Below are 25,735 nucleotides of genomic sequence, written 5' to 3'. Positions count from 1 at the left end.
TAAAGTAGAATCAATGCCGTACTTGAACTACTTGTTAAATAACATGTATCAGTTAGATTTTTCCAGAGGACTGACACACATCCAGGCATCTGTTTTGCATTGTAGCTCGATTTATTGTTGATGTTCTGAGAAATAATAGTCATACTTGCCTTAACACTGGAGACATCCAGGTGTTTTATGTTGTGACCAGCTTTTGGGCTAATTATTTTATTTTCTTCAAATTGTTTGGATTTCAAGATTGTTTTCCCTGGAAATACAAGGACATATATCAAAAGTGATACAGAATTCAAATTTGAATATTATTTTGTGGGATTAAACAAAGAACTGTCGACACATCAGTATGACGCTGACCACAACATACGTCATCACCTTCCATTTTGGATTCCATCAGGATTCGAACTCAGTTTCATTAGGACTTTTTGTTTCTATGACTTCTATTTTTTAATTCTTGGAATAATTTTTTTTTTGATTTGTAAAACCGTAAGTTCTTTTTCTCATTTTTACCTTGTTTTTCTAGAGAAATAAATTGTTAAATTTTGTAAAGCTTGCTTTCTTCACATTTTTCTTGTTATGTTTTGTAAGAGCCTAAACACGTAACACCACTCCCTCTGAAATGGAAAAGTCATATCAGCATGGGGTTTTCACTTGAAGACTTCTTATAATGCCTAATTGGTCATTAATAAATAACGGTGCTATTTTGACCTCTAATATGATCTTTATGGGGAGGGGGGCAATCTTGAAAATCTTGCTATTACTGCTCTTTGGAGGAAGATTATATCGACATGAGGATTTCACCAAAAAACTTCTTTTGATGTCTGAATGAAAATGCTGCCAATTTGACAGCTACTATGACGATCATGTCAGCCAGCTTGAAAACTGTGCTTTTGCATCTTCTCCTGAACAGAAAGACATAGGGCTGTTCCATTGAAATATACATGGTATGCAGGGAAGGCAGTTTTGAACAAATATATGCTAGGGTACTTTGATTTCACAGAGTTCATATTAAAATGTTAACAAAATTCTAAATTGCATCAGTGGGTGTGTACCCAACTTTAAGAGTGCCTTCCCTGGGTTCCATGTATATTTTAATGGAACAGCACTTACATGTATTGACTTGAGGTTTACACCAGAAGACTTCTTGTGATGTCTAGTTAATCCTAAGATGCCTGGATGTGTTCTCAAAAATCTTGTCATTACTACTACTAATGAATGGATGGCTGTATCGATGTTGGGTTTTAGCCAAAAGACATGTAATGAGATCTATTTGGTCTCTAATGAAAATGGTTCCATCTAACAACCAATATGCTTATTTGATAATAAAAAGAAAGAATCTAACCTTGTATTGTTATCATTTATTCTTTTTTTTCCCCATATATCCATGAAATCCGTATACATAGGTAGGGCTACCATACTGTAGCATGTATTGTTTATTCTGATAACACATGCCATGTTGTTCATTGAAATGAACATTGAGAAACAAATTGTGTTTGGTTGTGCTCAAAAGTTTAAATATGTTATCCAACTGAAAACTGGATCTAACAAAATTGCAAACAAAATAATCAACAGAGATCTTGAAGACAACTATCATTCACGCATGGCATGGTGTTCAGTGCAAAATAATCAGGATTGAATTATATTCAGGTCTGCTGTATGACGGTATCTCACAAATAAAAATCTATATTTGAAAACACATTCACTAGAGCCAGCATGGGTTACAATAGTATCATTACTATTTACTTACAGACATCAATGCTCTTTTGAATTAATTATAACTACAGATGCCAAGCACATATAAACTTGGGTGGTGAATAAACACAACTGGCAGTGAGGTGTAAACTCCTTCTTTGAACTTACCAACAGGACATCAAAGACAAAGGTTTTTTATTACAAAGCATGCCGACCATGGAAGCCAACTTTGGTTACTTTTTAAAACATTTATTTAAAGGATATCAATACAAAGGTTATTTTATTGCAAAGCAGGCCGACATTGGAAGCCGACTATGGATTCTTTTAAGAGTGCTGTTTTTTTATTATTTGTAATATACAAAGATGGCCGAGATATGGAAGCTAATTTTGGTTCCTTTTCACCAGTATTCACAGGAATTTTGAAAATAAATTGAAACAATGGAATAATTTTTAAAGTGACACAATATAATGCTTTGTGCATTGATGACCCAGCGGACATCAATGACAGACATCGATGACCCAGCATCCAGAAGATTTGGAGAAAATAAAATCATGTGATGTATTAGTAAAGGTCAGAAGTGAAGCAGATGATTTTGCCAGCAATATGATCATTAACATGGATGAAATTCTAGTGTACTTTGATTACATTCCTGGACGGATTCAGGGCAGACAAGGAGGAGGGCAGCCGGGGATATATCCCTGGGGCCCAGGCCCATGAGGAGGACTGGGCTGAACAACACTTTAATTTTATAAAAGAAATTTTTTTGTTTGAACAAGAACCAGGAGAGGCCTGGGTGTTTTTTTTACCCCAGGGCCTGTAATCGCTCTCTACAGCCCTGGATGGATTGTTGATAAGATGGGGGTCAAAAGTGTGAGAATTAGCAAGACTGGTGCAGATTTGAAAAAATCTAACTTTAGTCCTTACAGTTTCTGCTTCAGGTGATGTGTTGCCTCTAACAATTTTTCATGGTATGACAAAGCTAAAAAAAGAAAGAATGGCTTGTGCGCATGTGCAGGAGAAAGGTTGTGTTGATGAGACGCTGCTGCAGTGGATTAATGAGTTTTATCTCAAGTACACATTTTTATATTTGTTTAAATAAAATTTCAGGTAGGGTGCATTTTCTGACATGTAATTTTTGAATGGTCAAAAAAGTGCACAACAAAATTATGTTTAAAATTAATTTATGGTGTACCAACAAATATGGTGTCCCAACATATACAATAAATATGGTATCTTGAATTCTTAATAATTGTTTTCAAACAGTAGAGAATCATTGCTCTCAAGGGACTCTTGAAAGATTTGATAATTAGTATGGAGTCATTCACCAGGTATGGTGTATTTTAAGTTGGGATACTGTTATTTCTTTGCATCCATTAATATCATTAAAGAATACATTGCCTTTGTCATATCAAAGAGTTGAAATATGACTTTACATGCTGGACTTGGAAGACTCTTTCATCATGAGTTATAATTAATAGTACCTGGTCAAACATATATCAAGCTCTCAATGAATAAAGTATTTTTTGTTCAAAATATATAAACTCTGTCTGTTTGTCAGACCATCCTCTAGTGAATAGACATTATGTTCTTAAATTTTTAACCTTGTACAAGATTTGAATTTCTATTTCAGACCCTTCTTACAGCTGAAACAACTATGTTAAGAGATGATGATGGGAAAACAGTTCTTCATACAGCTGCAGAAATGGGTAAGCTCTTAGAGTCTGAGCATACATAAGCAGTATATCTGAGCATAATACAGACATTTAAACTAAAAATGGATACAGATATTTTTTCATGTGTTTTTTACTCTATGGTCATAAACTAAGTAACAGAAAGAAGCAAAAACCAACAAGTCTTGTTAAACTTAACAAATAATTTAATTATCAAAGTTATAGGTCAAAAATATAAGAGGACATTACAATATTATTATGAATTGAATGAAAAATAATCCTAAAAGTTCTGCTTAAATCCAAAACAATTGAATGTTCCAAATGAATTTCAGATCCCTTAATGTACTGGTCAGCCAATGGTTCTGATGTATCAAATGGCATTGCCCTGAACTTCTTTGAATATTTCACAATATACACAGAACATTATTTTAGTCCAGTGAACACTCTGTAGTAGAATAATAAAAAAACAAATGTTTCCTCATAAATATCTTAAAATAGAACCTATACCCATATACATAATTTAACTATCAACAATTATGACAGTATACAGTTTTGAGTAAAATTTACAAAAAAATAGATGTGCATTACAGTGTTCAAATTATGCTGAACATTTTAATTTGAATAATGTAGTCCAAAGTTGTTAGTGAATTGCTCCTGCAATAACATGATGATGATTAAGATTCAGTTCCATTGGACAGGTTTTGTTTTGCATTCTTCACAAAATTCCACATCAAATTTTTTAAAACACCAATAGCTTCAAACCAGAGAGTAAAATACGCAGTTTATAAAGTTTTCATGTAGAGGTAGGTAAACATGTATTTATATATCTTTACTGCAGTCCTGTCATTCAGGATTTTGTAACAATCAGTTTCTTTTAGAACTTTTTTTGAATAAGTAGTCACGAATATTTCTCTGTTTAGTCATAGCCTGTTATTTATTTACTTGTGTTAATGATATCTCAGTGGGATGTAAGGAAATATAAAGGCTAGGAAAATAAAAACACTGTCATCCAAAATTGCCCTTCTCAGCAGAATCAAGAAATATTTACCTATGGAAACTCGCAATCTATACTACAAGTCATATATTCTTCCAACAATGGATTATTGTTCTAATGTATGGGGAAACTGTGCCAAATCTGAGCTTGACAGGATTTATAAACTTCAGAAATGAGCAGCATGTGTAATCTTAGATGCATCTGTTGATCATCCCTCAAAAGCATTATTTACAGAACTCAAATGGTTCACAATATATGACAGGATAGATTTTCACAAGGCAGTTCTTTTATATAAATGTCTACATGGAACGGCACCAGAGTGTCTTCAAGACTTATTCAGGCCTTTTTCAGCACAATACCAGTTGAGATCAATATCACATGGAAACCTTCTAATACCAAAACCAAGAACAGAGCAATTTAAAAAGAGTTTTCAATACTCTGGTACAGTTCTGTGGAATAAGCTTCCACTACATGTAAAATCTGCTGAAAATATTAGAGTATTTAAGAAAAGATATCATGAGCATGTATGTGTTTCTAACAGATAATGGAATTTAGTATTTTAATACTAAACATGTTAAAATAAACAGTAATTATTGCCATCTTCATATAATGTGCATTGTTATACTCTCCTTAAGAGGGCCTCAAGAGAGAATAGTCCTTGACTAATGAGTCACCCTCTATAAATAAAGCATTATTATTATTATTATTATTATAAAGGTTAATAACAATAGTACATGACCTGTAATTATTACATTGCTTTCACTTTTACTGGTGCTGCTTCCCAGTCTTAGAAAAGAAGTAAAACATGGCCCCTGTCTGATGCTCACTGTTCCTTAAATCAATCGGAATATCATCCTTCTTTTCAATGGATTTTAATGTGGTTATCGTGTGTTTTATGGCTGCTGGATGATTTTCACTATTTCAAATGTCCTTTGCAATAACTGCCATGGATTCCTGTTTTGCATTTTACTTTTTCTCCCGATCTTTTTGGATGTTTTACTTTTTTCTGTTTTATTCTTACCTGTGTTCTCTTTTGTTAAGTATTGGAGGTTTGTGCACATACGAGGGAGGTGGTGTCTTTACATTTTTGCATTCCCTCATTAATAACTAGTATTAGGTTAATTATTATCCCCATCAATTTTGTTTCAGTTGTTTGGGTGGTTTTGTTTGTATTTTTTATTTAGCCTTTCAGCATGCTGCAAGGAGCTGGCAAATGCTGTCATGAGAATACTTGCAACAATCACCCCATCTATTTTTCTTGAACTGTGGTTACTTACATGGACATATGTCCTCTCTGCACCTTATTGTTAGATGTTGTGTGGGATATTAGCAGAATGAAACCATTCCTATAAAGGAAGGAAGAATGGAGCATCCTCCTCTCTTCTCCAGAACATTCCTTTCCAATCCCATGGAGGAATCATTAGCACATCCATGTGTTAGGAAGTCACCAGCTCCCATGAGGGTAGGATTGCCAGCACTGTGAAGGAGTGATCAATAGCACTTCCCAGTGTAAGGTAGTTGTCAGCACTAGTGAGGGATGGATCAGTGTGGCAATTCCCAGTGTAAGGCAATTGTCAGCCCTCGTGAGGGATGGATCAGTGGCACTTCCCATGTAAGACAGTTGTCAGCCCTGTGGAGGGATAGATCAGTGGCACTTCTTAGTGTAAGGAAGTTGCCAGCTGCCATAAGAGAGCAATCAGTAGCATTTCTTACCATAAGGGAATCGCTTGCTCCCATGATGGAGGTTATTAGTGGTAGTTCTCAATGTAAGGTAGTTGCAAATCCCATAAGGGAAAGATCAGGCACTTCTTTTCTAAGGATGCTGCTTGCTCCCATTAAGGAGGGATCAGTGGCAATTCCCAGTGAAAGGAAGTCACCAGCACCTGTGTGCAAGTTATACCTTTCTGTCACCTGTCATGGTTTATGACCCATGCCCAGTCACCTGTCACTAGACAGGCTGACAAAGAACTAATCGCTCTCACCAGTCACAGAGAACTGGGTTTAGGTTCTGGGCACCAGACACCAATTATTTGCTCTGGCATCAAAATCTGATTATCAGATGTTATGTATATTTAATTTTATTGTTTGGTAATTTTATTTAAAAAAAATTAATTTCATTATATGCTATTGTAATGTAACATTATTGGTTGGACTTGACCTTGTCCAAAATTAAGTTAATTTCTGCTTGCCCTGAATTGAATTTTTAAATTTTATTTTGTAAGCAACTAATACATAATTTGAATTATTGTCTATATGAATGGGTTTAAAATCAGAATTATTATTAATAGAAGTAAATATGTTCATTAGGGTCTAGGTCTAGGTGTTGTAATTTCCTGAGAGTATTTGACATAGTCTAGGTTCTAGTTTCCTAAGAGTATTTGACATAGTCTAGGTTCTAATTTCCTAAGAGTATTTGACATAGTCTAGGTTCTAATTTCCTAAGAGTATTTGACATAGTCTAGGTTCTAGTTTCTAATAATAACCAATATTTTTATTTTGTAAACATTAGGATCATTCTCGAAGGTTATTTTCCATTAGATAATATTTTTGTTTAGGAAATGCTAATTGTGACCCTATATAATCTTGTAACTGAGAGTAATTTTCATTTTTGCTTTAATTTCTAGCACAATGAAGTTGTATAATATATTGTATCTAGTATTATGTTGTGCTTGAATCTAATTCTCCAAATTCTTGAACTAAAGTGATTATTTTATCCGGAAATACGGAAGTGCTCAGATAAAATTCTTGGATAGACACATTCACTAGAATTTATAGTGAATTCAAACCTGGTTTTATATTACTGTGATTCAGCAAAAGACGGTTAGCGCATCAATATGCTGCAAGCTACAACAGACACATCAGTGCCTTCAGCTTTGGAGTTATTTGGACTTTTACTAAATTTTGTTCAGGACTTTAAACTATTAGGACTTGTGTCTGTAATTCTAGGATTATTTGGGATTTAATTCATAATACCATAAGTTCTTTTTTATTTCATTTTTACTTGGTATTCTAGGGAAATAAATTATTTGTTGAATTTTGCAAAGCTTGTTGCTTTTCAGTCTTTTCTGTTACCTTGTTTAGGAGAATAGACTCGTAACACAGACCTCGAGTACCAGTCACTGGGCAGATCACCAGACTCCAGGCTTGGTCTAGCAGTTCACAGGACATATTTGGTCCTTGTCCAACTGAAGTGGCTGACTCTAAGGAAAGAGATCTGGTGTGAACTCACAATAACTGGTGGTGAGTCTGGATTATGAGTTTCCTGTGGTCCTATTGGTCAGCAGACTTTGCAAAGTGTATATTCTTTCTGGCCCCTTCTCCATCATCATTACTCAAGGAAAAGGATATGGCTACATTTCCTCTCCTGCATTGATTGGGGATTGCCAATCCCCATTTCCAAGGGGAGAGAAGGAAAGGAATAGTCCTGCTTAGCCTGTCAGCAGAGACAGTATGTTGGGCTATCCACTGATATGGACACACACATGTTAAAGAAGTATCTGATTGTGTCATTTCATTCTGCATGTCAGATAATGGAGGATGAAGTTTGAATATTTAACTTTCTTCCTCCAGATCTGTGTACAAAGCCTTCTCAGTCTTTGGACACCATGATCTTCTACAGTTTGGAGAAGATTTCAGGGTCTCATAGTAAATCTTACCTGTTGCTTCCCCACTAGTTGTAACAAAGGGCATAACACAGAACTTACAGGGGTCCAAGAAGCAGTCCGACAGCAGAAGGATTGGTCCATTCCGGTCTCATGCTGCAGCCCCTTGTTTCAGCATCTAGCTACAAGGTGCATTCATTAGCTTGGCCACTCAGGCATCCTGCATAGGACTCAGCAGTATCCCAGGTGAGGATATTGACAGAGTCCTGGACCCACATACAAATAAAGTTACTTTGATCTATGGAATTCATGCTCATGCCATGATAGCAGGGCACTCTAATTGGATGTCAATTTCAATTTTGACAGAACTTGTTCACCTCCTTAGGGATGCCATATTTGATACCATGAAGGTTTTGCTGCAACATTCCAATGATTTGTTTAGGGTAACTCCACTAGATGTAAGGGTTTACTCAGCAGATTAATCTCAACAGTGACATTCTGTGATCTTAGGGACTACCAGCAACTGTCATTTTTGTTAATCCTAGGTCTAGCAAAACTTGCTAAGGAGATACCCCAGCTCTAGAGGCCTATGGGTTCCTGACCTAAATGTTAAGCAGGGATCCCAGCAGAAGGACCAGACCTCTTGAAAAACTCTGCTGTCCTTTCTTTTGTTAAATTTGGCAGCATGAAGGACCAGGATAGGAAGTCCATGCACTGCTCCCCCCTTGCCTAAATATCTCTCTCCTGGGACCCTGAAGGTGGCACCAGATCTAATTCCTCTAGGAAGACATTGCATGAGGCTTTACAGTTTATGCTGCAAACTGGAGACCTCTTATGGTGGACCTCCTGAAAGCTTGAATTCTTTTATACATTTGCCAGCAAACTTCTGTTGCTGACATCTAGAGGGGATATTTATTGGGTTACATAAAATAAAAGATGTCTGGTGAAACTTGCTGAATTTTGCTTTGCAATGATATGTTTATTCTTTTTTTGGATTGTGTCCATTTATAGTGCATTCAGGGTTTTTTAGGCCCCAGGGGGCCACCTAAAACATTTCCTTTGAAAGTGATTCAAGCATTAACTCCTTATCTCATACTATCTCATGTTGCTCTAAGATCAGTTGAGCTTATGGTATGACTCAGCATACAGTGTGCAATGTTTTGCATCTAAATTTTCCATTTTAAATCAATGGACAAATTTCAGACAAATTTGGCTGAGTACATCAAGGTATGAAGGTCTTTCAGATTTGTACAATGTGTTCACCCTATAAAGAACTGTTCAGCAGAATTTGACAAAGTTTTGATAGAAAGCATATCTGTATGAAGGCTTTTAAACTTGCATAAATGAAGCCAATCTGCCATCAAACATAGCTGTGATTATTAAAAATGGAAAAACCTTTAAACAACTTCTCAGCAAAAACACTCAGCAAAAGTTTACCAAATTTGAGGGAAAACACATTGGCATTAGGGTTTTCAAGTTTGTGCAAGTTATGATGATCCAGAATCATATATAGCAACTGTTACTAAAAACATACAAACATTTAAATGAGTTTTCAAAAATTGCAAGCAGAATTTGACCAAATTTAAGTGAAAGCATCCTGGAATGAATTTGGTCAAATTTAAGTGAAAGCATCCTGGAATGAAGTGTTTTCATGTTTGTACGAATTATTTTCATCTGCAGTAAAATATCCATGCCATTACTAAAGACAGACAAACCTTAAACAAACTTCTAAAAACCTCTCCAAAGAACTTAACAAAATTTATTGCAAAGCATCCACTTACAGGGGATTTTTTTTTCTGTTTATACAGTTTATGCTAATTTGCTATCAGATATGGCCACCAGCACTAAAAGTAGATAAACCTCAAAACTGCTCAGCAGAATGCAACCAAATTTGAAGGAAGTCATCTTGGTGTGAAAGCTTTAAATTTGTTGTAGAGCTGTAATTAAATATGGCCACCTTAACAGAAAATAGACAGACCTTTAAACAAAGTCTTAAAGAAATACTCAGTACAGTGTTACCAACAATTGTTTTTATAACATATATAATTAACAGCATTGGAATAAATTTCTTCAGAAGGCATTCTACTGACCCACATGTTTGGTCAGCAGCTCTTGCATTTGGCTGCTAGGCGATATCAGCCAGGTGAGCAATCTCAGACCCAACTGGGCCTCTTGTTTCAGGATCTCTGCCTGCATCTAAGATCATTATAGAGATAGGAGGACATCACTGCATAAATCAGAGGGACAAACAAGACAGAACTCCATTACATTTAGCCAGCATTGGGGGACATGGCGATGTTGTCAACTTTTTGCTGGAAAATGAAGGTAATGGAACTAATTATATTGTTGCATCATTAAAATGTTCACAAATTTATCCAGTCCCATCTATGTGCAACATAAAATTCATGAAATTCTTATGTATTAGCAATTGACATGGTGTAAACAATAGACTACTTTGATGGTTCATATAGTGTACAAACCAGAGTTGAAGACCATCTCTTTTAGGAGACCACACAATTTCTTTAAAAACCACTTGCATTAAAGGTGCAGCAGAGAACAGAGAACACTTTGGCATTTTTCCATATGTAGCAAGTTAAGTTGTAAATGAATATGATAAAATTTTCTTGCATTTTGCTAAATTTTAAAAGTTGTATACTTGCTAGTTGAGATTGACCATGTATACATGTAAATATGAGATATTCTCTGGTCTTAAAGTAAGAGAGTACTTTTTTCCACTTGGTGGAAACACTGCTATTTTCCATGCATAAAATAATATGTATTATATTTTTGCCTATGTTTATGATTTTAACAGCAATGGACATAGCTAATAAATTGTTTCTCTTTCCTTGTTTGCATGCAGAAATAGATGCAGCTGTTCACCTCTATACTGCACATTATAATGCTGTTCCAGATGGAACACAGTAATGCTGTGGCTCTCTGACCAAAAATTATAAACATTAAAGCCATTTTGTAATTTTGTTTTCAAATTTTGAACTGAAGCCAGCTGAAAACCTGACTTAGAATCATTGTTCTTGATTTGGAATTCACCAGAATGGACTTTAACAATCAGCCTTCTTCTTGAATTAGCCACTATTGGTATTTAATCAGTGTCAGACATTGTATTACTACGATATTATAGCACAACAACAATTACTCAAGGTATGTCTATAATAAGCCACTGTTGTAATTGGTCTGCATCAGTATTTAGTAACAGTACACAGGACTGCCAAATTTGCTGTTAGCACTCCCACACCAGAAGATCAGCAATTCTGTCTCAGTAAACACATCCGATGGTACATGTTATACATGCTGCCACTAATCCTTTCTGGGGTCAGTTACATCTAGTGTCAATAAACAAGTGCAATGAAATATACTTGGCTTTGTATTTGCCATGCAGAACTAGCAAATGAAGTGCTCCAATGCAGCCTAAAGTGCATTATCCAGTCACCATAAAGAAAGTGAGTCAAAAATTGATGTTGCTAGATGCATTGGCCTGGAATTTAATATAATTTTTTTCCACATGTGACTTTGGTTTGTCATTAATTTAAATCGTGTAAAAGTTGATATCAGTGAAGCCCTATATTAGAAAATGACAGGATTCAAATTGAATGTTAATCTGCTAACCCAATGTTAATGTCTTTGCCATTGAATCACAGCCATCACTAATCCATTGGAGCAATGAAAATTACCACAGGTCACAATCAGCACACTTAACAAGTGGTCTTGTGTCAGATGTATAAAATAAAATGTGACTTGGCATTTCCTTTTATGGTTAATTGATCTGTTATTGTATTCACTGAGTATGTACCAACATTCTGCACTTAATGAATTACAATAAATGCTGATGGCACCAAAAGGTAGGTGTTAAACCACACATTCACTCATCAAGCAATCATCATTTGTTTGTGCCCCCTTACACATTTTAATAACAAAAGCTTTAATGTGATAAAAAAAATGCACAGAACGTAGTAATTTCATTGATTGATTTATAATTTCTAACCTGACTTTGACCAGGGTGGCCCGAACACTCTCATCATCTGAGCGTTTCATGCTTAATGAAGTTTCCATGCTAACACAACACCATATTACATACACTGTGTGTGAGTCTATTGTACTCAGACAACAGAGTGATGTAGTTCATCCTATTCAGTAACTGCGAGATAGTTCTGTAAATTACCATAAGGTTGAGAGTTATATCTCTTTGCACACATGTATATTGAAACTACACTGCTTGTTAATCACATGAATGGCAAATTTGTAGTTGTCATTCTTTTCCTTTGCTTGATTTGACATTGTAAATCTCGGAAGCCAATGACATAGTATTTACCTTCTATGTACATACATGTGTAGTGCATCTACCCTTCACTGAAAATGGACATGTCCAGGAACTGGAAATGGCAGGCGAACAAGGTAATCTTTTACATTGAAAACTTCCAATTGGTATGAAATGTGCAGACAATAACAGTAAGGGCCCCCTGGTCATAATCAGGTTTGAAATTATAAATAAATGAATTAACTAAGTTCTGTGCATCTTTTTATCTCATTTATGCTTTTTGTTTTTCAAATCGTTTGGGGTTACAAACAGATGGGGGGATATATTCAGACTATAATATGGTTATTGCCAAAACAGTCTTTGCTGATGTGAAACTAGCTTGGTGTACTGGACCCAAACTCTGATTTTATTACTGATGATTACAAAATGTGTTGGCTATCAGGCTACTGTTTACCAGTTGGAAAAGGTCATGTTTGTTGACTGACTGAATGATCCAGAATTATACAGAACAATGTGTTTTAATATTTATTAAAAGTGGGTGTAATGTTACTCATGGTTTGACCTCTGACAATATGGATTGAAAGAAAACACCATAAAGCTTTATATCAAATCCCTTTACATTTTTGAAAGATATTACAGTTATTTGACAAAATTAATTGCACAAATACCATGAAGTGTAAAACAAATGTTTAAATTATATTATTCCTATACATTTGACATATCCTTTGTTTATTCTCCCAACGCACTGTTTCTTTCATTTTTCTTTTATTCCCCAGCGCACTGATTCTTTTAATTTTCTATCGTATTTTTATATATTGCGGTTCTGTTCATGACACATTTGGCATTTATGGACCCCAAGTCCTGCATTATAATGGATGTATGGATTCTGTAAACTAATTCCTTTTTTGTTGCAAGGAACACATACATATTTTATTTCTCATTGTTAGACACTTAATGATTGTCCAAAAAAGCCATATAAAGTTTAATTGACAATATCAGTGAAATTCTTTTTCTGGTTCTATGCTTAAGATTGTTGATTTTAATTTTTTCTTTTGTGCTGTGGTTCACAGTCACATCATTTAGACTGTAATTAAGTTTTTCTCATCCTTTATGTCGTACAGTAAAACCTGTCTTGAAAGACCACTGCTATGTGAGACCACCTGTCTTGACAGACCATATTCTCAATGCACAGATTTATTGATTATATAGTGCTATGACCTGTTATGACAGACCACCTGTCTTGAGAAACCATATCTTTTTTGCAGAATGGGTGGTCTTTCAAGACAGGTTTTATTGTATTTCTAATTTAATTACTAATAGGTTTCTCTGATTCATTATGTCAGGTTTCTATTTCCACTGAGGAGTTTGGTAGAGATTTGACTTCTTTCTTTTAACAGTTCACTGCTTGATTAGGTTTTTTGGTGTTATCTGTCTTTATCATGAAGTGAAATTATGATGAATTTTACTAGTGCATTCAAATTTTTTAAGATATATCTTCAACACTGTACAATTAAATACAATCATATTATTAGAGGACTATTTTACTTTTTTAAGCTGACATGAATGCAGTAGACAAGTTTAATGCCACTGCCTGGGAGTATGCCCGCAATCGCCAGCTTCATTACTGTCAGCTGATCATCATGTCGCATCAAAGGCAGCGATTTACCAGCAATCCGAGCACTCCCATTGCTAATGGTCTTGGTTTGATGTTTGGGAATTCTTCTTTGATGAATGGAGATTTCAGTGGAAATGAATTTGATTTTATGGTATAGAAGATTATACTATTTTAATCCTAGTTTTTAGATTTAACCTTAGTTATTCCCTCTTAGTCCCTTATTAGATTAATTTCATACTTAAACCCAAAATTGTTCAACTCTGATGGTCTGCCACAAGTATGAGACTTTAGCAAAAGTTATATGTTCAGCAAAATATATTTGTATATGGTATGTTGACTTATCATCTGATATACCAAAGTAAATTCAACTATGTACCTTGCCTAATTTGTTCAGATATTGGTGGTATGAACGATTTTTTGCATCAGAATTGCATTCTTTCATGTTTGTCTGAATGAATTAATATTTTCCAAAAAAAATTGAATGTATCAAATTACTGCAATTCTTCACTTACTCTCCAAAGTTTATAAGCAAAATTGTGTGCCACATTGAATTTTATGGTCATGAAATTTGATGCACACATCCTAGTATAACTTCTTTTATCATAAAAGCAATTTTAAAATCATTTTGAACTTACATTTCACCATTTAAGATAGCAACAGGAACAGGAAGGTGAAAACTTGCATTGATGCACCCCCCATTGTTTTGTTATGTTACTTGTGTAAAGGGTGAGCATTTAAATGTTTCATAATCATAGGAGATGGATTGTTAGATATGATTACAAGGCGTATATGATCAGATTGCGTTTTATTTAAAACTACTGGCATCTTTTTTTCCATCATTGTTTTGGTGCATGTTTTTTTCCCCACTGGTATAGTGAGCAAAATGCATTAACAGTAGCAGTACTCTGATTGCTAATGTTGATGGTTTCTCCCTCTTTGTTTCATGGTGATAGCTGACCAGGAATAAGTCCATTTCTACCAGATTTAGAATGCAGTTATTTATTAAAAACTTATTGAATAAGTTTGATTTTAAGCATTTTATTGCAAAATTAGTTGAAGTTTTAGTTATACATGATTGTCTTTTCTTTTACACTTTACCAGGGATTATTCATTTTCAACCAGCTGTGGTTTGTATTTTTATATTGATTGTATCTTTGGTGATTTTATGGTTATATTATTTTTGGAGTTACAGCCCTTTTTATTCAAGACTATTTGCAGTATTACTCATATATCTCAACAGCCTTGGGTCTGCAGTAATTCTGTCAACATAAGCAGCAGTTAAGATGCACTACTCCCTTGATAACTCACACCCTGATAACTTGCGAACCTGCTTATAATGTGGGGTCAGGCGTGGATCCCATTTTTTAAGCTAGAAATAATTTGTTGAACTTGAAGAAAATCGAGATCAAAATTGGTAATGTAAACTTTGATATATCATTTGTTTTATTATAAAAAATGGTAGATCATTTGAAATATAGAATTTAAAAATAGGTCATACAAGTTTTTACATTTTCTTTCCAAATGACATTCCTAGTACACTGCAATTAACGATATGTAAGGAAATTTCAATCAATAAAAATGTCACTTATGCCGAGTGGAGGCGGTACTTTGATAAATAAATACAAATTAAATAAATTTTTTTTATCAATTTAAATTTGTGTTCTAGTTCTATCTTTTAGTTCCTTATAAGTGTAATCATCATAAATGCAGTGTCTCCTCTTGTAATTAAATGTAAAATTTGTCAATCTATCATAACAGCTATGTCTGCAAGCATTTTTCTGAGAACCTAATTAAGTGCTGACCGTGTTTTGATAACTGACTTGCAGAAATATTTGTTGTATTGTTGCACTGAATTAAAAGCTGGCCTCCTTTGTATTATCACTTTAATTATGTCTTTTGATTCAAATAAAGGAGGTGGAATAAAAGAAAAGTTAAAAGGTACAAAAATCCTACAAACTTAAAATCTAGCAGACCTGGTTGTATGTCGGGTGAACTCACTTCATTTGATCAGTCGAACACTGTTGTAAATGCTCTTGTGTATGTAACATAACCTACCTTAAATTAGCCAACTCTTTCATAACTGTGATCAAAGATAGCAAGGCTGCCAAGCAAATTGAATACTTCATAAAATAAAGAGCTTGATTTCACAGATACAGACCATTGTGGGCAAGCGAGTTTTAGAGAATTCTTGAACTGGCGCTTAGAGGAATCCTCAAGGATGATAAGAAGTTTCATTATTACTTCCAATGAAATGACAACATCAATATTGTACTAATTGAACAATACAAAATTGAGTTTCGACATAGACTATTGTCTCACGAAATGAATGTCACATATTTTTAAAAAAAAGAATCTTGCTTGGTGGTATATCAACATTAAGTCTAGTTCCTTGCTATGTAGACTCTTAATTTGGCAGAATAATATTAAACACCACAACGGGAAACAGACTCATCAAGAAAACAAAAAGCAGTGATGTAATACACAGATTTTTTGCATACATGTGAGAGTTGTTGAAACCAGTTGGAACGATCTTTCACATGTTGGATATTTTGAAAATAATGTTATTAAACAGAATAATGAACAGATTCATTAGAAAAAGCGTGTTATTAAAAATTATTATCAACGTGATTGTAAAATGAGGATTCAGTCATTAAACAGCCCAGTTCCCTAACGCCCCGCCCCCAGCCCCCAGTTTTCTTGATATCAAAGTGAACTTTTTTCAATTTTTTGAGGTCCCTCAGTAACTCGAGCCCTTGCTTATATTGCGGTCTACTTTTGTGGACCCCGTTGTGTGCGAGTTATCGAGAGAGGTGTAAGTGTTATAGTGTGGGAGGGATGAAAAAATATAAATTTAGCATATACCTGTACGTGAAATCTGTCAGTAAGGGGTAATTTTTCATCAGTGCATAAGATCTACACTTTGTGGGGGCACCGAGTGGCTGAGTGGTCTAAAGCGCTCTCCATTACGGATCACTGCCATCTCACTGCCTGGGTTCAAGTCTCTGATTCGGCCAATGTGGGTATGTGAGAAAGCTTACCAGTAGCTTCTCGTGGGTAAGTGGTTCTTTCTGGGAATTTCCCGGGTTCTTCCTCCATTAATACTGGCCACCATGTATAGCCTATCATGTGCTAAACAATGATGTTAAACCCAACAACAACTACACTTTGTGAAAATAAACAATTGAAAATTAAATGAATGCAAAAGACAAAACCAGTTTGAAAAACACTTTTATATTGACAACTTATGTTTGCATTACCTTTGCACTATACTGTACAATCCACTGTTAACCAGCATGCCAGCAGCATGTTACTGCATGTACATAAATTGGCATAGATTTTGGGCTGCCTGAGACAACAAAGATAAACTTAATGCGGCTGTTGAGGGAAAGAGGTTACTCAAAGGAAAATGAAATAAAAAGTCACCTAGTTTTGAATTAATTACGCAAAAAACTTGTACTTTTGTGAAACACTCACAATTCTGGAACAGAGTAATTCATGTAATAAAGATTATCTATAGCATATTCAGTTTATTAAATTAAAATGGAATTTAATTTAAATTTAAGGTAGTTAAAATTTGACCCCTTTATCATTAGTCATCATAAGCATAAAGTTACTTTTTCCAGAAGAAAACAAAACTTGCACTACACAATTAATTTGTTCTACTCTCTGATAACCTTCAAAAATACAACAGTTCATCAGATTTCACTGCCATTATACAAATTTGGTAACAACTTTACTTAATGAAAGGTGAGAGTTTTAATAAACAATTTTAGCTGGCTTGTTTTCATGAAATGTGCTTTGTTTTTATAAAAGACTGCAACTGGGTTTTTTTTAATGAAGGGTGCAATGTTTTATAAAAGATTGTAGCTGGCTTGTTTTGATGAAGGGTGCAATGATTTTATAAAAGATTGTTGTTTACTTGTTTTTATGATGGTTGAAAATACTATGTTTTGAAGCCACTGCAAAAGCGAACTACAGGAGATCAAACATATGCCCTCTGCAGTTTGAGAATTAAAGCACGGGGGCAACATCAAATAACAGCTGGATTGTCGAGATAAATGATAAGAAAACAAAGAATTTGTTCGAGTTGGGACCGAGGGCTTTTGTCAACATGTATAGTTATTTTTTATCTCGACGTTGACATAAGCATAACACATTTGTTAGTAATAATAGACCAAGGGACTGGGACTTTGCATGTTTGTCGACATAGATGGCTTGTTTTCATATGTGGTGTCGACATGAGTTGGTAGTACTATATTTACTTTTTTAATTCAAATCTACATTGTATGTGTTTTTTTTTAATTCAGAATGGTCATCTAGTTTATCCAGCACACCAATTTATATTTCCATACAAGAACCAATCATTCAAACTAGATTTTCACCCTATCTAAGATATACTTTCTTTTGACATGGTCATAACAATTCTCAGCATTCTGCATCATCATATGGTGGAGTTGGAGGTAGCCCCTGAAAGACTGAGCTGTAACTTTTGTTTGTGAACATGGACTGTCTGTTATTTTCAGATTTCAAACAAATTTTGATGTCATTGTTAGACTGATTTCTGGTGGTGGAAAACTTATAGCATCAAAGATTTGGTGCAAATGCACTATACTCCTTTGTATTTCTAGAGTACAAGAGACAGTGTAGAGAGCATGCCAGTAACGCCACCACATCCACCCAAAAGGCCCAGGACAGGGAGAGCCCCCATGTTACACAGATCACAGAGTCTTTCAGAAAGAGATCGCTCAAGAGAGCACAGCTTCAATGACCGGCAGATATCCAGTGCAAATGAGACAATGCCAAAAAACAATGAAAGAATAGACTCAAGTGCTGGTGATAACATGATACATAGGAATGAAAGAATAGACTTATCAAGTCCAGTTGACATGCATCGGAGAAATGAAAGAATAGAGGTAGAGTAACATAAGTGCGTTGATTCACATAGTTGTGGAGATATTTGACTCAATTTCTGATCACTAAATTTAAAAGATGGAGTCCAATTTGCAATGAATATTTGGAACTGTAATAATTAAAAAAATGCAAGATTATTTATTATATTTTCTTCTTTACTTTTTCATTTGTCCAGGTTCTCCCCAAATGATTCAGAAGTTATAGGATTAGGTACAAAATGTTTGAAGTTGTACAGCATGCAGCTAACCATATACAAGCCTAAAGTATTCTTTAGGTTTCTTATTTAACATACAGTATCAATCTGTTTATAAATGGTAGAGAAACTTTTGATATATTTAACAGAAAATTAAATACTGAAAAGATAAGTATCTACTGAAAACATTAACATCATAGTATAGGACTCATCTACAAAGTAAATCACAGCTAATGTATGAAAAAACCTAATTTACTTTTTAACTTTTCTTGATATGAATCATTCAATGTGATGTTAAGTTAGTATTATTTTTTAATGTTTTTTTTTACCTCATGCCTCAACAGAGAAGATAGTATTCCTTGTTTCCATTCAGCACACAATCTCAGTAGTCATACTAGTCCCCAGTTAAAAATGGATTGCCATGAAACTAGTAAATATTAGTCATCACCTGAAGATGCACCTGTCAGCACTTTTCTCACTCAATTTTTGTTATTGACCCATGGATTACCATGAAACTGAAATAAATATTATGGTCATGATCAAACGATGCACATGTTGGCAAATCATTGAGCATTCACAAATTTTATTTGAATTACGCCTTTTTTGTCTTGTAGCTAAATGTAACATGTTCAACAGTGCCATTGAGTCCTGCGGTTTTTGTTGGATTGTGACAAAACTTGGTAAATATTAGGGTCATCACCAAAAGACATTCATATTAATAAATCAATTTTTGTTACAGCTGTTGTCCTTTTTGTTCTGCAGCTTAATGCAGTGTACAACAGAATATTGTCAATGTAACTAGTCTTATAGATTTCATTGGCTAACCATAAGACTTAAGAATTGACATGATAATTATCTGAAGATGGTCACATTGATAAATCACTTTGCTTCTGCATTTTTTTAGAGTTATTGCCCTTTTGAACTTGGAGCCTGATTTTAGTGTATGACGTAAATTTGATTGGGCACTAACCAGTTATTATGTACTTTTGAGAGAGTGACATATTTAAGGTGTTGTTTGCATTTGCAATATGCACAAAGGAGAAAATGCTGGCATACTTCTATGCTACTTTCATGAACTGTGGCTGAAATTTCTTTGGATATTGTACTTGTGTAAATTGTACATGATCTAAGCACACAGTAGACCAAAATGGTTGTCCCAATGTGCGTGAAGAATTAACCTGAAGTAGTCAAAAGTACACTAACTTTAGCAGTTATTAAAATAGGGAAAATTAATTTTTACCAAAGTAGGCAATACCAGCCTCTAAAAGTACAACAACTGAATTACAAAATAACTGCAAAGCTAAAAAGGTATCAGGTGTTTATTTTTTTACAATTTACCTCAGAAGTCCAGTAAAAAAAATGACCAAAAGAGCTAGCAGTTTTTTTTTTATATGAGCACATCTTAAGCGAGCCCAAGCTGTTTTATGGTCATCATTTAAAGATTTACATTGCAGGAAGTTACTCTTCTTCCACAATTGTGGTTAGAGATTTTACCCTTTGAATGTAATGTGAGACATAATCTTGTGAATTCAGCTTCTTTTGGCAGGATTGTTTTAATATAGATTACAGTGAAAGTTGCTACATATTATGGTCATCATCTTAAGATGCACACATTGATTAAAAATAAAAGTTAGTTTTGTAAGATTTATTGGCTTTTTTTGTTGCTGAATGCAGTATATTACAGAGTTTTGTGAATATAACTACTCTTACATTTTTTATTATGGTCATCATCAGAAGTTGACGAATCATTATAATTGCACTATTTTCAGAATAGTTATGCTCTTTTTCACAATATGACTCCTTCCATTATGGGGTAGGGGTGGGCTGAGAAAGAGGTGGTAGCATATTTACGTGAGCACAATTGCTCCCAATTCCTTTATTCTTCTCTTCTTCTCTTTATTCATCCATCTTCCATTTCTTTGATTGGTTGCACAATTCATGTGTATTCAGATGGAGTTACCCTTCTTTACATATATATATTGCACCTCCATCTGAATACATATGAATTGGGGATGTTGAATAGGCACGATGAACACTTTCACATAGGAGCTGCATTAGCTCAGTGGTTAGTGTAGTGGACTTGTGACCAAAAGTGTTTGGGTTCAAATCCTACCATTTAATCAACCTGGTCTGCCATTGTAAAACCTTGCCAAGTGCAGTTGATAACATGAGTTTAATAATTAGATAATTGATGAAAGCATATCAATATTCAGTTGCAGAAAGTTACTTAGTAAGTGATTATGTCTGGTGATCTGTAAGTCAAGTGTTTACATGATCAGATTGAGCATTGTTACTATTAATAAAATTTACATGTTTGATTTCACCTACTGCAAATCAGTTGTGCACAATGTTCACATGCTTGCTCATTTTAAAAGTGGAGTTTATTAAATTTTATTGGCCTTGGGAGAACACTGATATATAACAGATCATAGTTTTTAAGTGTCTGTGTAATGTTTTTGATGAATTTGAGTGGAGACTGGTTTTGACAGACTTGAACTTGGAGAGAACATAAGACTTCATACGTTAACATAATGATAATATGTCCAATAGATGATCAGTAACTCCACCCAGTTGTCAGTCCAATGTTAGCAGATTTCAGCTAACAATGACTGAATGACCACTGATATTATGGTGAGTTTTATTTAATTATAGCCGGCTTGTCATTGACTTATCAGGTCAGGTCCAACACTTTCACACCATATAACATATAAAAAAATCCGATAGTCTAAACTTCAACTTTCAGTATAGGATGATAATTCATTTTACATTCAGTCGATGTTTTTAACAGAAATAGATACTTTGATTTTTTGACTAAATTGCTATGCTAACAAGCAGGAAGAGCTATCTCTGATTGGGCAATCCATCAGTTGTACATGTGACTGTGGTTCTGAATTTAATCTTCAATTCCAATATTCTCAGGAGAATTTAATCATTTGTCTCAGGTGGCGCTCACCAGATAATAAGTACTTTTGAGAGAGTGACGTATGTAAGGTGAAGTAGTTCGCATTTAAAACATGCACAGTGGAGAGAATGTTTGCATACCTCTATGCTACATTAATGTAATGTGGATGATATTTCTTTTGGATATTGTACTTTTGGAAATTTTACATGATTTAAGCACACTGCTAACTAAAATGACTGCTCCCTTGTGTTAAAAAATCAGTCTGAATTAGTCTAAAGTACACTATACATAGCAGCTATTAAAATAGGGAAAATGAATTTTGCCAGACTAGACAATACCAGCTTCTGAAAGTGCAATGAATGAATTACCAAATATATAAAATGTAAAAAAAGTTATCGGCTCTTTTTTATACAAATGACCTCTGAAGTTCAGGAAGTGAAAATGACCAAGTAGAGCTAGCACTTTTTTGAAAGGTGCACATTTGAAGTAAGGCCAAGCTGTATACTCTATAACCCATAGTACACCCATCAATCATACACCAAAATAAAGGGAATTAAAGGTTCTTTGCATTATACCTAAGATATACAAGGTCTTTTTTAAATAGCCAGTATAACCAGTGAGGAAAGCCGGGGACATTCTTTTTCTTTAAATTCCTAACCCTATGCAAAATGCGAAACTGTATAGCGCCACCTCAGATTGTTGATTTCTCCAGTTATCTCCACCTTAAAGATCACTTTACTGGGAGTAAGTTATTTAAGTTGTAAGAACTTTTTTAACTGTAAAATTAACTCTGTAAGCTTCAAATCTTACAAATTATTATCAAGACAGCCATGCCGTTGCCACCAGAAATGTATACCATTCTGTTCTATGTCAGGTTTCTGTGAACACAAGGCAAGCTGCACTGGAAGGCTATTCCACAGCAAATGACAGGGAAGAAGTAGCAATGACCACTGATGATCATCTGGGTAAGATCTCATTTAATATTCACATATTTATGAGAACTAATCAATTTATGTTATGGGATATTACTAGAAGAGCTTCCAGAAGATTTCTTCTTCATTTGCAGGCTATTTTTTAAAGTAAGTGAAGTAGGAAATTCTTGATTATCTTTAGGAGATCTGTTTCTTTCTTCATATTGATAGCGAAGATTTTAGTCAAAATTATGGTTTTCCCCTGTTAATCAGGACATCTCTGACCTCATACTATTTTAAGAACTCTTTTGACTAGGTCTGGAATATATGTTCAAGTAAAAAACAAACAAGAATTGAATCCTTACAAGGGTAGATTCCTTAACTATCCTGAGTAATCCATTGGCTAGAGAATTCCTTCACCTGCCAGGTTTTCCTTAGTGTGGCAACATATACCTTAGTTCTTGGTTGCCTTCTTGGGCTTCCATAACAATATTCTGCAGTCCAAATGGAGACCAAACCCTTGACCACTGGACCAACTTTCACAGTCTGCACAATATCAGGTTGCATCTCAAAGGCAGGCAAACCACCCTGGGCTCATGTTGGGGATACGTCTCTCTGCAAGTGCAGCCTCTGGCAGTCATGATTTCTATAGATGTGAACACAGTAGACCAGGGGAGCAAGTTTTCTAACATTTTGGTATGCAATGGAAGTGTTGCTCCTTGAGGATCATTATTTACTTATAAACATCCATGAGAGGAAACCATTTGAAAGCTTTTCATTGGTGACTGGACAACCTATATAGGAATGGAGTTCTCATTCTGTCTGACAGCTCCACTGTGTTGATGTATCTCAAACAGCAAATTGGAACCAAATACCCAAACTTGTGTATTCTTGTTTGGGATTTTCTAGAGCAGTGCCTTCAATGACAAATCCGTATTTAAGTTCAAGGAACTAATACAAATGAAATGGTCTGTTCATTCCTCAGTTTTCAGTCAGTAGATGCTTGATGGGATTGACCTATGATGGACCTATTGGTGACAGTGTGGAATGCCAAAATCACAGCCTTTGTCTTACCAGTCCTGGATCTAAAAGGCTTGGATAATCAGTGCTCTTTCTATATATTGGAATGACCAATGTGTACACTTTCCAACACCTCATGTTCTGAAAATGGTAGTCCATCTCACTTTTTATGCTCCAACTGCTGGTCTCAGCCTCCATCTATCAGGTTCATTTACCTGTTTAGTTCCTTAAGCCACCCTCATTCCCAATACTCGTTTGTTCCAAGTGGGAATATCAGCTGGGACCTGGGCTTTGAAGCTTAGGTTTGAACCCTTGTGACGATTGCCTCTTATGCCAATCACTTTTTGGTTGTCTCTTTCAGTCTCTTTGACTACGAATTGTGGACTCAAGCAACATAAAGGCACTTGCTAGAGCCTATGGTGAAAGCATCAGAGTATGTACTCTCCATGGCAGTTGCATTTTGATGGGGAGGTTTTCCATCTTCACAGGGATGCCACCTTGAAGGCATACAAAGTTTTGCAGGACCACATCAAAAACTATTTGAGGCCTGCATCGTTTGAAGCAGTGATCCTCTTTAGAGGTCTCATCCCCTCTGTAGCATCAAAGGATTTGAGGGACCAGTATCACCAGTCACTGGCTGCAACTCCGGGCCTGTTGAAGGCAGCCAGGAAGTGCACACCTTGCCACCCATGAGGATATTAAGTTTTCAGACACGGTCAACCTCAACAGACAAATAAGCAGCTGCATTTCAGATCTTCTACTGATCTTTCATTAGACAAGGTTAATTAAAGAGGCCAAGGGAGGAAGACTTCCCTTAGGAGGAAGGTTTCAGCCCTATGGAATCGCACCCTCTCCTGCAGTCTTCTCCTCATCCCAGCACACTGATCAATACTCAGCTAGCCATCTTTTCAGATGTTTGGTCAGGCATAATGGATAATGTATGGGATGATTCACTTTAAGGATACCAGCTTAGCTTTGGGGAACATCCTTGTCCATTATGTGTTGCCATTTTCTTTGACCAGTCCAAACTGGTTCATCTAAGAGATGAGGTAACACCCTTCTGCAGAGAGAAAGAGCCAAATTGGTGGTAAATGACCAAACTTTGGGTTTCTATTCCCTGAAGTTTTTGGCATTGAGAAAAGGTGAAATGTTTCAACTGATTGTGGATATTTTCAACTTAAACAAATTTCTTCATGAAAACTGCTTCAAGATGGTGACTGCTGTCTCAGGATTTCCATAAGGTTCTTCACTGGTCAGTCTTCAAGGTATATCATCACATTGTCACCACACAGGAAATGATTCCACTTTTGTCTTGGGCAGGAGGTATTTTAGTTTTGGGTTCTTCTGTTAGGTCTCACGTCCAGCTCCAGAGCATTTATCATGTTGATGGGGACTGGTTGATGGACAGCATTCCTCAGTTATACTCTGCCAAAGGACATATCTCTCTGTTGGTTGACATCATGGTCTAATCCTCATCCTAGAGAAATTCGATCTTATCCCTTCTTAGGACATTGTATACATGGGGATGAATTTCCTCATGTCATGGAATGATTCACATTGCTGCAGACAGGACTGATCAGATTATGTCCTTCATTGTGAATCTGATGGCCAAGACTTCATTGTGTGCTTGCCTTTATCTGTCTCTTCTAGGAACTCTGAATGCTTGCCTTTATCTATCTCTTCTAGGAACTCTGAATGCTTGCCTTTATCTATCTCTTCTAGGAACTCTGACTGCTGCTGCAGATCTAGTTCCCCTAGGGGGACTTCAGTTGCACCCCACTTCAGTTCCTACTTTTAGAAAACTGAAAACTGCACATCAATTCACTATCAGCTCAGATTCCTCTGATATTCTGATTTTCATCACCTGTGTTCATGGCTATATTGGGATTGATTCCTGACTGGATACCCTATTCACAGCCCCAAACCCTATACCTTTCTGTATAAGATGCATCATATT

General features: G+C 35.3%; 1 protein-coding gene across 1 annotated transcript in view; it reads left to right on the top strand.

Moving 5' to 3' along the window:
* The window catches only part of LOC149775307 (uncharacterized), a 100,656-nt gene that overhangs the window by 18,008 nt on the left and 56,913 nt on the right, over positions 1-25,735 (top strand). Inside the window, exons 6-10 of the mRNA XM_089944358.1 lie at positions 3,318-3,393; positions 10,135-10,278; positions 13,781-13,992; positions 18,470-18,754; positions 22,722-22,812. Coding sequence (XP_089800484.1) covers positions 3,318-3,393; positions 10,135-10,278; positions 13,781-13,992; positions 18,470-18,754; positions 22,722-22,812 — 808 coding nt within the window. The remainder of the gene's footprint in view (positions 1-3,317; positions 3,394-10,134; positions 10,279-13,780; positions 13,993-18,469; positions 18,755-22,721; positions 22,813-25,735) is intronic.

This window comes from Sinohyriopsis cumingii, chromosome 19 (assembly GCF_028554795.1).
Source record: "Sinohyriopsis cumingii isolate HCF-2022 chromosome 19, ASM2855479v2, whole genome shotgun sequence".
Taxonomy (NCBI): Eukaryota; Metazoa; Mollusca; class Bivalvia; order Unionida; family Unionidae; genus Sinohyriopsis; species Sinohyriopsis cumingii.
Note: the sequence above shows the minus strand (reverse complement) of the source record. Positions and strands in the feature narration are given on the sequence as shown.